Source organism: Sus scrofa, chromosome 1 (assembly GCF_000003025.6).
Source record: "Sus scrofa isolate TJ Tabasco breed Duroc chromosome 1, Sscrofa11.1, whole genome shotgun sequence".
Lineage (NCBI taxonomy): Eukaryota > Metazoa > Chordata > Mammalia > Artiodactyla > Suidae > Sus > Sus scrofa.
The window spans coordinates 252,286,996-252,300,244 of NC_010443.5; the positions used below are offsets into that span (position 1 = coordinate 252,286,996).

Below are 13,249 nucleotides of genomic sequence, written 5' to 3' on the forward strand. Positions count from 1 at the left end.
TTTTTCCCTTTCCATATTTAATTAAAATAAAGTCATTCTAAATCTAAAGAAATTATACACCAATCATGTCAATATTTGAAATAAAATATTAAATTTCCACTGTGTGAATTTAAGTAATATAGCTTCAGTAATTACTTTTTTCACTATACATCTTTTGCTATTAAACTACATGAAAACAATTTCTAATAGTGTTTATAGTGTCTATTAATTTCACTTGTAAATATCTGTATTACAACCTTTTAAAATTACATACGCTCTAAAAAGTGAACTGAAAACATGACTTAACTCCACCTTTCTCCCACAACTTCCCTTCATGATTTTCACCATAAGGCTACAATATGGAACTTTTGGCCTAAACCTAGAAACAAAGGATGATACTCTAAACCTTCTCACCTCTCCAATTCCCATATTAATCCAAATGAATAATCAGTTCCTTAAGAAAACTGCTCTGAAACTTTATATTCTCCATGATAGAAATATTTGATTAAAAGCATATGATAACTCTAACTTTTACAATCACGGAAAATCTGTTGAGAAGCAACTCACCAAAATAAAAACACATTTACATTAAGAAAGTTGTTAGTTCTACACATTTTTCGATATGCTCACAAGAAACTCTATAATTTAGAAAATTAACAAAAACATAATGTTGAGGTAAACACAGAACTATCAGGTCAAAGAGCTCAGCTCAAGCCTTGGCACCTGCCCAAGTGAAACCAAATGTGCGGACCAATTTCTAAAAGGCAGCTGCTGACTCTTGCAGGTGGGAAATAAGATAACTGAGGAAATCCTACCTGTCCTGCTGGGGCTGAGGCTTCCCCTCCATGGCAGTAAGAAGCGTAGGAGCCAGCTCACACTGTTTTTCCACTGGTAGGCGAGGATAGCCCATCTTAACATAAATTATAGTGAAATTCTAAAGCAATGAGAGAAAAGTAAGTCAGTTAGCACCAAAGAAACACTCTAGGATTTCAACCAAAACACATGACTGATAACTTAGGCAGTTACGTTATAACAAAGAAAATGCACCCTTCTTCCACATGTTTATCACCGTTTGTTAGAGCTTTTGACCAATTAACTGTATCTCAGAAGGCAGCCCAGCCTCACTCAAAATATTTGCTTTGGGATGGGCTTCATACGAGGGAGCATGACCTAGTCTAAAGCACTTATACATCTATCAAACCATCACGTTGTACACTTTAAATATAGTCAGTTTCATCTGCCAATAAAGCGGGGGGGGGGAATTAAGTACTCCTATTTCAATTACTTTTCACTGAAAAGAAAAAAGTAATCATTTGACCTACCCAAACTTACATGCGACATACACATCAGCGTCAGATTTCCCAGTTTCTTACATTAACCCTTTCAAGCTAAGGGGAGACCCCATGCTACACCCTAGGGTGCCATTTCCCAACTGGTTAGTTACTAAAATACCCTCAGTATATTGCGGCACTCTGGCTCCTCACCCTAACAACTGACCAACAGATGATGAAGCGAGGGACGCTGAGTGCCATTGGTTTGTCTGCATCACCGTAACCCATGTAATGCCTCATTTTAAGCACAGTTGGATTTATGCATAAGATAAAGATTTGCTCTTCTGAAGGATTCTTCACTTTAGAACAGGACTCATAAAATAACTCCTTTAAAGACACTCTACTTGGCAGTTTTGTTGGGACCATCTCTATTTGCTTAGAAGGAACATATACGGTGGAGCTGTATGTTCAGAGCAAGCACAGACAAGATGCCTAGACCAGGAGGAGGCTCCAAAGGTTTGGAATCCAGATGTTAGACACGACCCAACAGATTCTGCCTCAACTCAAGGAACCACAAAGACTGGGAAGAGAATATCATCTGTCATCATAAGGCATCGACACTTTTTACATTTAATTTTCATGAAGAGAATATTTAATAGGAATATTTCCTACCAGCCTCAGTTTATTCTACTTCTTTTTAAAAGTGATATACCATATATATCACAAACAGATTTTTTTTAGGTCAGCCTTCCTATCTCTTCTTACCATTTTACCTTTTTTTTCTTTTTCTATCAACCTTTATTCATGCCTATGCTACATAATCCTTCTCTTTCTACTCAGACTGACCTCCTATAATCAATCAATCATTCTTTTATATATCAACATACCTGACAAATCACTACATCAACATTCCTCTTCCCCGTGTAAACGGCCATGCATCATCCTGTTCCTATCACTTCCTCCAGGTCAATACTTAGCGGAAAAACAGGGTGTCCATTTGAAGAAAAACATCTCATGTTTCATTCAGAAACAGTCTAAAGTAAAATTCTAGGCTGGTCAATATACTGATGACATCTAATAAACATTACAAAAGAAAACTTCCTGCAAGTCAGAAAATACCCCAAGATAATACTCACCGTGACAAAGGAAACTGCAGCAGGGTCCTGGTACTGAACCAATAGTGTCTCCACTGGGAGCTGTATTTTGGGGCGGCTTTTTATACGCTTATTCAGATGGACCAATAGTTCCATTACCTAAAATACAGGAAGATATGAATTGAAATTACTGATCATATCTTAAAAACAAAATGCACTTCCCAGGAGTTCCCGTCGTGGCTCAGTGGTTAACAAATCTGACCAGGAACCATGAGGTTGTGGGTTCGATCCCTGGCCTTGCTCAGTGGGTTAATGATCCGGCGTTGCTGTGAGCCGTGGTGTAGGTCGCAGACACGGCTCGGATCCGTGTTGCTGTGGCTCTGGCGTAGGCTGGCAGCTACAGCTCCAATTAGACCCCTAGCCTGGGAACCTCCATATGCCGCAGGAGCAGCCCCAAAAAAGACAAACAAACAAAATGCACTTCCCTGATATTGCCTTAATGAACAGTAGCTACTTTGTCCTCTTAAAGGATGTAAGTCTGACGTTCCAGAAAGGGAGCATACAATATTGGAATCTTGTTCCAAAATGCTATTCCAAGAAACCATGCACAAGAGTTTCACTAGTGAATTTTTTTTTTTTTTTGGTTGCACTCACGGCATGTGGAAGTTCCTGGGCCAGGGACCAAACCCGCACCACGACAGTAACAACATTGGACCCTCAACCTGCTGCGTACCAGGAAACTCCATTTTACTAGTGAATTTATTTTTACAATGTCCTTTAGTTAAATTGAGATTCCAGATGGGCCTATGCTGAGGCACAGTGCCCCCAGAAGACCTCTGAAAAATGATTGCAGGACACCGTGCTATAGACTCAATGCTCATGTCTCCCCAAAATTCACACGTTAAAGCCCTCATCTCCACTGTGCTGGTTCTGGGAGGAACTTAGGTTTGGATGAGGCCATGGTGGATGAAGCCCCATGAAGGGCTGGGTGTCCTCACAAGGGGATGACGGTAATTTCCCCTCTCTGCCTTCGGAGGATAAAGCAAGACAGTTCTCTGTAAACCACTAAATGGTCCCGCTGAAAAGCCTAACCATCCTGGCACCCTGACTTTAGACTTCCAACCTCCCTGACTGTGAGAAAGAAATGCTGTTTAAGTCATCCAGTCTATGGCATTCTGTTACAGCAGCCCAAACTAACTAAAATACGCCATGAATACTACAGAAAGAGAAATATACAAGGTACTAGAGTTTCAAGAAGAAAAAGCATCTGCCAAGATCAAAGAGGACCTTGGGGAGGATGTGACAGAGAACTAAGTCCTAAGGAGCAGATGAAATCCCCAGCGGAAAATCAGTCACGAGGCAGTATCCAAGGCCTAAAAGAACATGGTGCACTCTGACTGACTGAAACAGAAGGGGGGCAAGAGAGAAAAGCAGGGCCCGGGTGATCAACAACCCAGGTAAAATGTGGAGCAATTTTTTTACTTTATTCTGAAGGTCATCTGACTCTACTAAAGAGTTTTAAGTAAGTAATATCAAGCTTCCCCTCCTTTCTGTGGGAAAAGACAGCAGAAATAAAGGTCGACAAGTCTAACAATTCCCATGGGTAGAAAGGAAGCTACAGGAATTTATGCCAAACGGCCCCAATCTTACCGTAAAGGTGGGATTACCTTGCTGAGCGGAGCACTGAGATATAAGACTTAGAAAGCCTCACCTAAGAAAGACTGAAGAATTTAAAGGGACTATTGGCCCTATTCCAGAGGGCCAAGTCTATTCTCTATCATTTTTGAAATCTGAACTCTAGCTTCAAAGCAAGTATTAAGGAGAGCTGTAGAGATGTTTACAGCAACAAGAAAAGTTCAGTTACCTACAGCAATAATGAAATAAGTGAATTTTAAGAAAAACAACAAACAGGAGTTCCCCTGTGGCATAGCGGGTTAGGGATCCAATGTCGTTGCTGCAGTGGCTCGGGTAGCTGCTGTGGTGTGGGTTTGATCCCTGGCTCAGGAATTCCCATATGCCACGGACACGGCAAAAAAAAAAAAAAAAAAAGAACAACAAATATAATAATCATAATAATTACAATATATAATAATATAACAATCGTTAAATGAGTGATAATAATAATCATAAGGCAGCTGACATTTATCAAGCAGTTTCCATGCCCAAAAGCACTTTACATTCTTTATCTCATCTGCGTTTAGTGTTACTACCCACACTGCCTGTGAGGAAGCAGAGGCTCAGGAGGTGAAGTAACTTGTCCCACTTACTGTGTCAGCACATGGCATAGTTAAGACTGACTCCAGGATCCATATTTTTAACCTTATCAGACACTGACAGTTGAGCTCAATTTATCCAAAGCGTCTGTCACTGTGAGACATCCTTGGGACCCCTGATAATCCTTAACAAAGACCTAGAAACTTGCCTTACCACGAATACCTCATCCAACCGCCTGCCTATCCAGATCCATGATTTAGCTGGAAGACAAGGAGAAGAGTCAGGAGAAGCCAGGCTAAAAGAAACGACCCTCTTCTGTGATCTCATCTAGGCTGATCCCTAGAAGGACCCTATGAGAAATCATTATTGATGGTGACTGTCAATCATGCCCTTTTTTAGGACGACTTAAAAAAATTTATATAAACTACTTAATTTTCTTCTAGCAACATTATCACCATAAATAGTGATTCATTTCCTATATTTAGTTATCCATTGCCTGCAATCCTCTATAAGCCCATTAAAAAAACAAGAAATCAGCTGAACCACTCTTTCCCCTGGCTAAATATATAACTGTTAACCTCTGTCCATATGTCTAAAGAAGAACCAGCCTCCAGTGGTATAGAATTTTATCCCCATCAGTTGTCCTTATTCTTCATTTATTTATCCTCATTTGCTCATCAAACATTTTTTTTTTTTTTTTTGTCTTTTTGCCATTTCTTTGGGCCGCTCCCACGGCATATGGAGGTTCCCAGGCTAGGGGTCGAATCGGAGCTGTAGCCGCCAGCCTACACCAGAGCCACAGCAACGCAGGATCCGAGCCACGTCTGCAACCCACACCACAGCTCACGGCAACGCCAGATCGTTAACCCACTGAGCAAGGGCAGGGACCGAACCCGCAACCTCGTGGTTCCTAGTCGGATTCGCTAACCACTGCACCACGATGGGAACTCCATGCTCATCAAACATTTTAATTGAAGTAGCATATACAGCCAAAGTACAAAATTGAGAGTGTATGGCTTAATAAATTTTCACAAAGTAAACACACCTTTGTAACCACCAGAAGCACAAAAGCCCTGTACCGCACTCAGCCCTGTTCCTGAATTCCACCACCATCCTTAAATTTACATAACTAGAGAAAATAGGATGAACCTTGTCTTTCATTCTACATTACATTTGATAATTCATCCAAGTTGTTGTTCATAGTAGTAGTCCACTCTCACTGCTCTAGCAGGAAAAAAAAAAAAAAAGAATTTACCCATTCTCCTATATCATGATAGACATTAGATTATTTCCAGTTTGGGCCATTATAAATAATGCTATGGACATTCTTAGCAAGGCCTTTTGGTGCACATGTATACACACTTCTACTGTATATAAGCCCAGAATTGGAAATGTCTGGTTATGCAGTATACATATGATAAGCCTGAGAATATTTTGAACAGTTTTCCAAAGTGATTATACTGATTTACACTGCTACCAGGAATGTGAGAGCTCCAGCTGCTCCACACCCTGGTCAATACCTCATATGGTTAGTCTTTAATGTGGAGCTCTTCTAAGAAAGCTGAATATACGTTTGCGGTAAAACAGATTTCTACATAACGTATCTCATTTTCCTTAAAATAGGAAACATACTCTAATGATATGTCAGTAGCAATCTAAAACTTATTTCTCTTTCACCCAATTTATCCACAAATTACCAGCTACGTGACAGGTATCCTTGTTAAGCCTAACATACATTATGAAACTGACAGTCAGGAACCCTAAAATTACATAACTGAAAGTCAAGTCAATGCAAAATTAATTCCTAGTTCCATTGACAATAAAATTTTACATACTGAAGTTATTTATACATAAGCTTTCATTAAGAAATTCTGTGCTTTCATACGGTAGAAAAAGAAAAAGGCCTAATATTTGTAACTGCCCACAATTCTAGATTCATGATCAATATCCATATCCTTTGTTTTATTAACAATTATATAATAACCCAAACTGCAATTATTATATTCATCCTATTTACAAGAGGTTTAGCCTGAGTACATGACTGTACAAATCATGAAAGTCTGACCAAGTATCTATACTTTGGAACAAATAAAAGGGTAACATAAATAACATCAAGCCTCTGCTACCTGGGAGTCAAAATAACATACAAGCAAAATTATGCCATTGCTTCTGGTCATTCCTTTTCTTTTGGCCACAACCACAGCACGTGGCAGTTCCCTGACCAGAAATCAAATCCACACCACAGCAGTGACCTGAACCACAGCAGGCCTTAACCGCTAGGCCACCAGGGAACTCAGGAACTTGACTTTCAGTCATTCTCTATATTCAACTTTCATTCACTGACCCTTCCTGCACTGAATTCACCTTCATACATAAGCTAAAGAATGAACATGTCTGTCACCACATGGAGGTAAAGCCTGGTAGAAATCATTGAGTTTCGGAACAACATCTCATTTGTAAAATCCCTTGTTCGTCATGTGACACAAAGTGAATTACTCAACTTTTCTGAGCCTCATTTTTTTATTCATAAAATGGGAATAACATGAACACCTACACCCCATAGAGTTGTTAACTGAGTTGTGATGAACTGCGACAATGCCCAAAGAAGCATTTAATGCTTTGTGCTATTATTACTTTCAGAATGACTTCCCCCCCATGCAGAAATCAAACGATAACATTTCACAGGCTACTGGGAGGACTAAATGAAATGTCAACAGGTGTCCCAGCTGTTAGATCTCTTTCCCCTCACTGCAGAAGTTTTCAAACTTATGTAATAAAACCCCTTTACCAACAGAAATTTGATAGGTACACAAAAAAGTATTTTATAACATAAAATAAATAGACGAGTTCACTATGATTATGACTTTATTATCTTATTCTATCTTGTTGCTTTTCAAAATTCTAATATGACAGATACATTGATTCTAACTATCCCTTCTCCCTAGTCCATTCACTGCCCCTTGAAGACATCAATAGGAACAGTTTGGTGTTTATCCTCACATCTTTCTCTGTATCCACAAAAATTTCTGCAAACATATTTACATCTTTAGATTTTCCTTGTTTATTACTTTTTACAAAAATGAGCTATACATCATTCACATTAGCATAAGTCCACAGTGTTTCCACTTAAAAATATAGACACTTCTTAATTTAGAATTAACTTATTCTCTGCAGTAGTTGCATAATATTCCACAGGATTCAAAGTTGTTTTTTAAAAAATCACCTGTACCACTTCATCACTCAAAGTAAATGTATTTTCATCTATATCCTTCAAGCTTTTTGTAAAATGGTTAGAAAAGTTCACCTATAGATCAAAGTCAGCATTATTTGAAATATGACAGGAAAATCGAGGGGTAATTTCTACAGAACAAGCACCAAAAGCCCTTTTGCAAATTTCCCCAAAAGTGACATACTGCACAGAGAACTATAAATATGAGATTTTTTTTTCCAGAATTCTATGGCTTGAAAAGAGGCTGGGCCTTCTTTGGAAAAGATCTTTAACACGTATTTTTTATTGAAAAAACCTTGGAGGACACGATGAGGAGTGGGGAGGCAGTGACAGAACAAGAAATAAGAAAAATGAAGAAAGAAAGTGGCTATCACTTAGAATTCTAACAACAGTATGTGGTTTAAAATTTCGCAGAGGATCCAACCAAACACAGATCCTCAGTGCTTCCTAAAGAAGTAAGAAATAGAAGGGGAAGGGAAGAGAGAAGAAATCTGAACAAGATAAAATAGTGTATTGCTGGTAACTGAGTAAAACATTTTGTATACTCAGATACTTAATGACTAATAATGTGGATAAGACTACTTGATTAATCATTATATTAAAACGGAATACAGGTTATCAAAGTCCTAAACAGAAAACATGTGGCAGGAAGGAGAGAAAGGAAGGGTGGGCGGAGACATGGAGAGAATGAGAATAGATCAAGTGATGAAACAGACTATTAATCATAAAAATTTATGTAAATGTGCCTTCCAATCACACTTCAAAAACAAGTGACATCCAGAGTTCCCGCTGCGGCAAAATGGGATCAGCTGAGTCTCTGGAGCACTGGTAGGTTGCAACTGTGGCTCAAATCTGTTCCCTGGCCTGGGAACTCCATATGCACTGGGGTGGCCAAAAGAAAAAAAAAAAAAAAAAAAAAACAATCCAACTGCAGCAGCTCAGGTTGCTGCCAAAGCACAGTTTTGATCCCCAGCCTGGTGCAGTGGGTTAAAGGATCCAGCAATGCTGCAGCTGCAGCTGTGGCTCAGATTCAGTCCCTGGCCTGGGAACTTCCACATGCTGTGGATGCGGCCATTAAAAACAGAAAACAAAACAAAACAAAAAAACAGGTGACATCTCTCAATTTTAAAAAAGTGACATCTCAATTACATTGATGAAGAAATGGAGCCAAAGTAAGTAAGGTTAAAACTTTTGACTGGGATAAACATTCATCAATCAAACTTACAGTGAAGGAAAACACACTGGTTATAATACTAATCTCTGACAAAGCAGGTGATGTAGAAAAAAATCTTAAAATGGGATTTAAAATATAAGAAAAATATGTAGCAGTTCCTGCTGTAGCTCAGTGGGTTAAAATCCCAACTAGTATCCATGAGGATGAGAGTTTGATCCCTGGCCTCACTCAGTGGGTTAAGGATCCAGCATTGCTGCAAGCTGCGGTGGATTCTGAGCAGACTGGCAGTTCGGATTCCGAGTTGCTGTGTCTGTGGTGTAGGCCAGCAGCTACAGCTCTGATTCAACCCCTAGCCTGGGAACTTTCATATGCTGCAAGTGCAGCCCTTAAAAGCAAAAAAAGAGGAGTTCCCATCGTGGCGCAGTGGTTAACGAATCCGACTAGGAACCATGAGGTTGCGGGTTCGGTCCCTGCCCTTGCTCAGTGGGTTAACGATCCGGCGTTGCCGTGACCTGTGGTGTAGGTTGCAGACGCGGCTCGGATCCCGCGTTGCTGTGGCTCTGGTGTAGGCCGGTGGCTACAGCTCCGATTCAGCCCCTAGCCTGGGAACCTCCATATGCCGCGGGAGCGGCCCAAGAAATAGCAACAACAACAACAACAACAAAAAAGAGAGACAAAAGACAAAAAAAAAAAAAAAAAGGCAAAAAAAGAAAGAAAAAAAGAAAAAGTATGTACTATATTACAATTACTAAGACAAGATCTTAAACTTGTGCATCAAAACACATCAAGGTGAAATTAATAAAATTAAAAGGCAAATCAGAAAAACTACAACAGCAGTAGACTGTAATTCATTACCAATGTACAACAGGACTGGAAGACAGGGTTCTCAAGAAATAAAAGCACAGTGCTGAGTGGCCTTACCATACTCGGAGCTCCCATATTCCACCAAGAGGAAGTATTTTTTTTCAATCCTATGAGTAGTTTTTATGAAATAAAGTGTCAGGGAGTTCCCGTTGTGGTGTGGCAGAAACAAATCTGACTAGTATCCATGAAGATGAAGGTTTGACCCCTAGCCTTGCTCAATGGGTTGGGGATCTGGCGTTGCCATGAGCTGTGGTGTAGGCTGCAGATAAGGCTTGGATCCCATGTTGCTGTGGCTGTGGTGTAGGCCAACAGATGCAGCTCTGCTTCAACCCCTAGTCTGGGAACTTCCATGTGTTGCAGGTGCAGCCCAAAAAAAAAAAAAAAAAAAAAAAAAAAAAAAAAAACTCAGAAATAATCTTTAGGAAACAAGCTAAATGTCCTTCAACAGATGAATAGATAGAGAAAAATGTGGTATAGATATACAATCAAGTATTAGCCATTAAAAAGAATGAAATAATGCCATTTGCAGCAACATGGATGGACCTGGAGATGATTATACTAAGCAAAGTAAGTCAGACAAAGATAAATATTATATGATATCACTTATACATGTAATCTAAAATATGACACATGAGAGTTCCCTGGAAGCTCAGCAGGTTAAGGACTCGGTGTTGTCACTGCTGTGGCTCAGGTAGTTGCTATGGCATGGGTTCAGTCCCTGACCTGGGAACTTTCGCATGCTCTGGGCACAGCCAGTGAATAAATAAAAAATGGCACAAACGAACATATCTACAAAACAAAAACAGACTCCCAGATACAGAGAACAGACTTGTAGTTGCGGGGGCAGGGAGGTAGGGGGTAAGAGAGGAAAGTATTGGTAACTTCGGATTAGCAGAGGCAAACTAGTATATATATACATAGGATGGATAAACAACAAGGTCCTACCATACAGCACAGGGAACTCTATTCAATATCTTGTAATTAAGCCAAAATGGAAAAGAGGATGAAAAAGAATACAGGGAGTTCCCGTCGTGGAGCAGTGGTTAATGAATCTGACTAGGAACCATGAGGTTGTGGGTTGGATCCCTGGCCTTGCTCAGTGGGTTAAGGATCCAGCGTTGCCGTGAGCTGTGGTGTAGGTCGCAGACGCGGCTCCGATCCCGTGTTGCTGTGGCTCTGGTGTAGGCCGGCAGCTACAGCTCCGATTTGACCCCTAGCCTGGGAACCTCCATATGCCGCGGGAGCAGCCCAAGAAAAGGCAAAAAAAGACCAAATAAATAAATAAATACAAATAAAATAGTACTTTAAAAAAAAAAGAAAAAGAATATATATAACCAAACCACTCTGCTGTACAGCAGAAATTAACTAAACATTGTAAATCAACTATACGTCAATAAAAATTTTTAAAGATTATATCTATACTTTTTTTGTATAATTAAGACACCCCCTTATGAAATTCCTTGTGTAACAATTTAAGCAATACCAAGGCAACAAAGTCATTTGCTATTCAGTATAAAGCTTCTTGGAGTTCCCACTGTGGCTTGGCAGGTTAAGGACCTGACATTTCCATGAGGATGCAGGTACGATGCGCTCAATGGGTTAAGGATCTGGCAATGCGCCTCATATCTGGCGTTGCCATGGCTGTGGTGTGAGCTGCAGCCAAAGCTTCAATTCGACCCTTAGCCCAGGAACATATGCCACAGGTACGGCTGTTTAAAAAAAAAAAAAAAAAAGTTGTATACTTTTTCTTTTTTTAGGGCCGCACAGGCAGCATATGGAGGTTCTCAGGCTAGGGGTTGAATCGGAGCTGTAGCCGCTGGCCTACACCAGAGCCACAGCAACATGGGATCCAAGCCACATCTGTGACCTACACCACAGTTCACGGCAACGCCTGATCCTTAACCCACTGAGCGAGGCCAGGGATCGAACCCAGAACCTCATGGTTCCTAGTCAGATTCGTTAACCACTGAGCCAGGATGGGAACTCCAAGAAAAGTATATTTTAAAAGACTAAAAACATGTAGTAAAACCAGGCAAATTTTACACTATTTTGAAACTAAAAAAAAGTTCTTATAAACTAATTATTCAGTCAAAAAAAAAAAAACAACTAATATGGCTCATTAATATAACTATGGACTGTAACCAAAATAGTAATCAAAGAGAAATCCATAAACTAAAGTCATTTTTGGTTGTTTTTTTTTAAAAAAATACAATTAAAGAACAAACCATTTACCTTGATGGCTGGCAGGGCTTACTTACACTTTTAGGTTGTAGAGCCCTGGGTTCAAATCCTGCCTCAACCACTTACCATCTGCCCTTAAACAAGTTATTTAATCATTCCAAGCCTCAGCTTCATCTATAAAATGAGAAAATATTCTACACCTCATATAACCTTAGGAAGATTTTTAAGTGATTAGCACTTTTCTTGACACATAATAATCTCTACCATTACTATACGAACAGAAATTTTTTATTAAACATAGTTGATTTATAATGTGATTTCTGCTGTACAGCAAAGTGACTCAGTCATACATATTTATACATTTTTTTAAATTTTATTTTTCATCATGGTCTATCCCAGGAGACTGGATATATTTCCCTGTGCTATACAGAACCTTACTGTTTATCCATTCTAAATGTAATAGTTTGCATCTACTAACCCCAAACTCCCAGTCCATCCCACTCCCTCCCCCTCCCCCTTGGCAACCACAAGTCTGTTCTCTATGTGTTTTTATACAAATGGAAATCCTGCATGAGAAAAACCTATCAAAGGAAAACAAGATAAGAAATAATTTGGGAGTTCCCATCGTGGCACAGTGGTTAACGAATCCGACTAGGAACCATGAGGTTGCGGGTTCGGTCCCTGCCCTTGCTCAGTGGGTTAACGATCCGGCGTTGCCGTGAGCTGTGGTGTAGGTTGCAGACGCGGCTCGGATCCCACGTTGCTGTGGCTCTGGCGTAGGCTGGTGGCTACAGCTCCGATTCAACCCCTAGCCTGGGAATCTCCATATGCCGCAGGAGCGGCCCCAGAAATAGCAAAAAGACAAAAAAAAAAAAAAAAAAAAAAGAAATAATTTGGATACAAATGAAAGAAAAATACACTTTAAAAAGGAAAATTAATCTAAAAGCTGTTTTTCCTTTTAAAATGCCCCATAAAAAAAGTAAACCTTTGGCAGTAATAATAAAGTAGAAACAACAGAATTTCTCCACTTGAATGGTTAATGGAATATTAAGAATACTATGATAGTGTATGTGTGACCAGGTCATCTTGCTGTGCAGTAGAAAATTGACAGAACACTGTAAATCAGCTATAATGGAAAAAATAAAAATCATTATAAAAGAAAAATATGATAGAAGTAAATTATATTACCAAACATTTAAAGCAGATGGTTAGAGATGAATGCTTTTCTACAAAAAGATAAAAT

The 13,249-nt window shown here is 39.5% G+C and overlaps 1 protein-coding gene across 5 annotated transcripts in view; it reads right to left on the reverse strand.

Moving 5' to 3' along the window:
• Window positions 1-13,249, reverse strand: part of KIAA0368 (KIAA0368 ortholog) — a 103,382-nt gene that overhangs the window by 65,309 nt on the left and 24,824 nt on the right. For all 5 annotated transcript variants that reach the window (XM_021067464.1, XM_021067473.1, XM_021067461.1 and 2 more), the window contains 2 exons: window positions 2,387-2,503; window positions 795-913 (listed from right to left, as the gene is read on the reverse strand). In XM_021067464.1, the coding sequence (XP_020923123.1) occupies window positions 795-913; window positions 2,387-2,503 (236 nt within the window). The remainder of the gene's footprint in view (window positions 1-794; window positions 914-2,386; window positions 2,504-13,249) is intronic.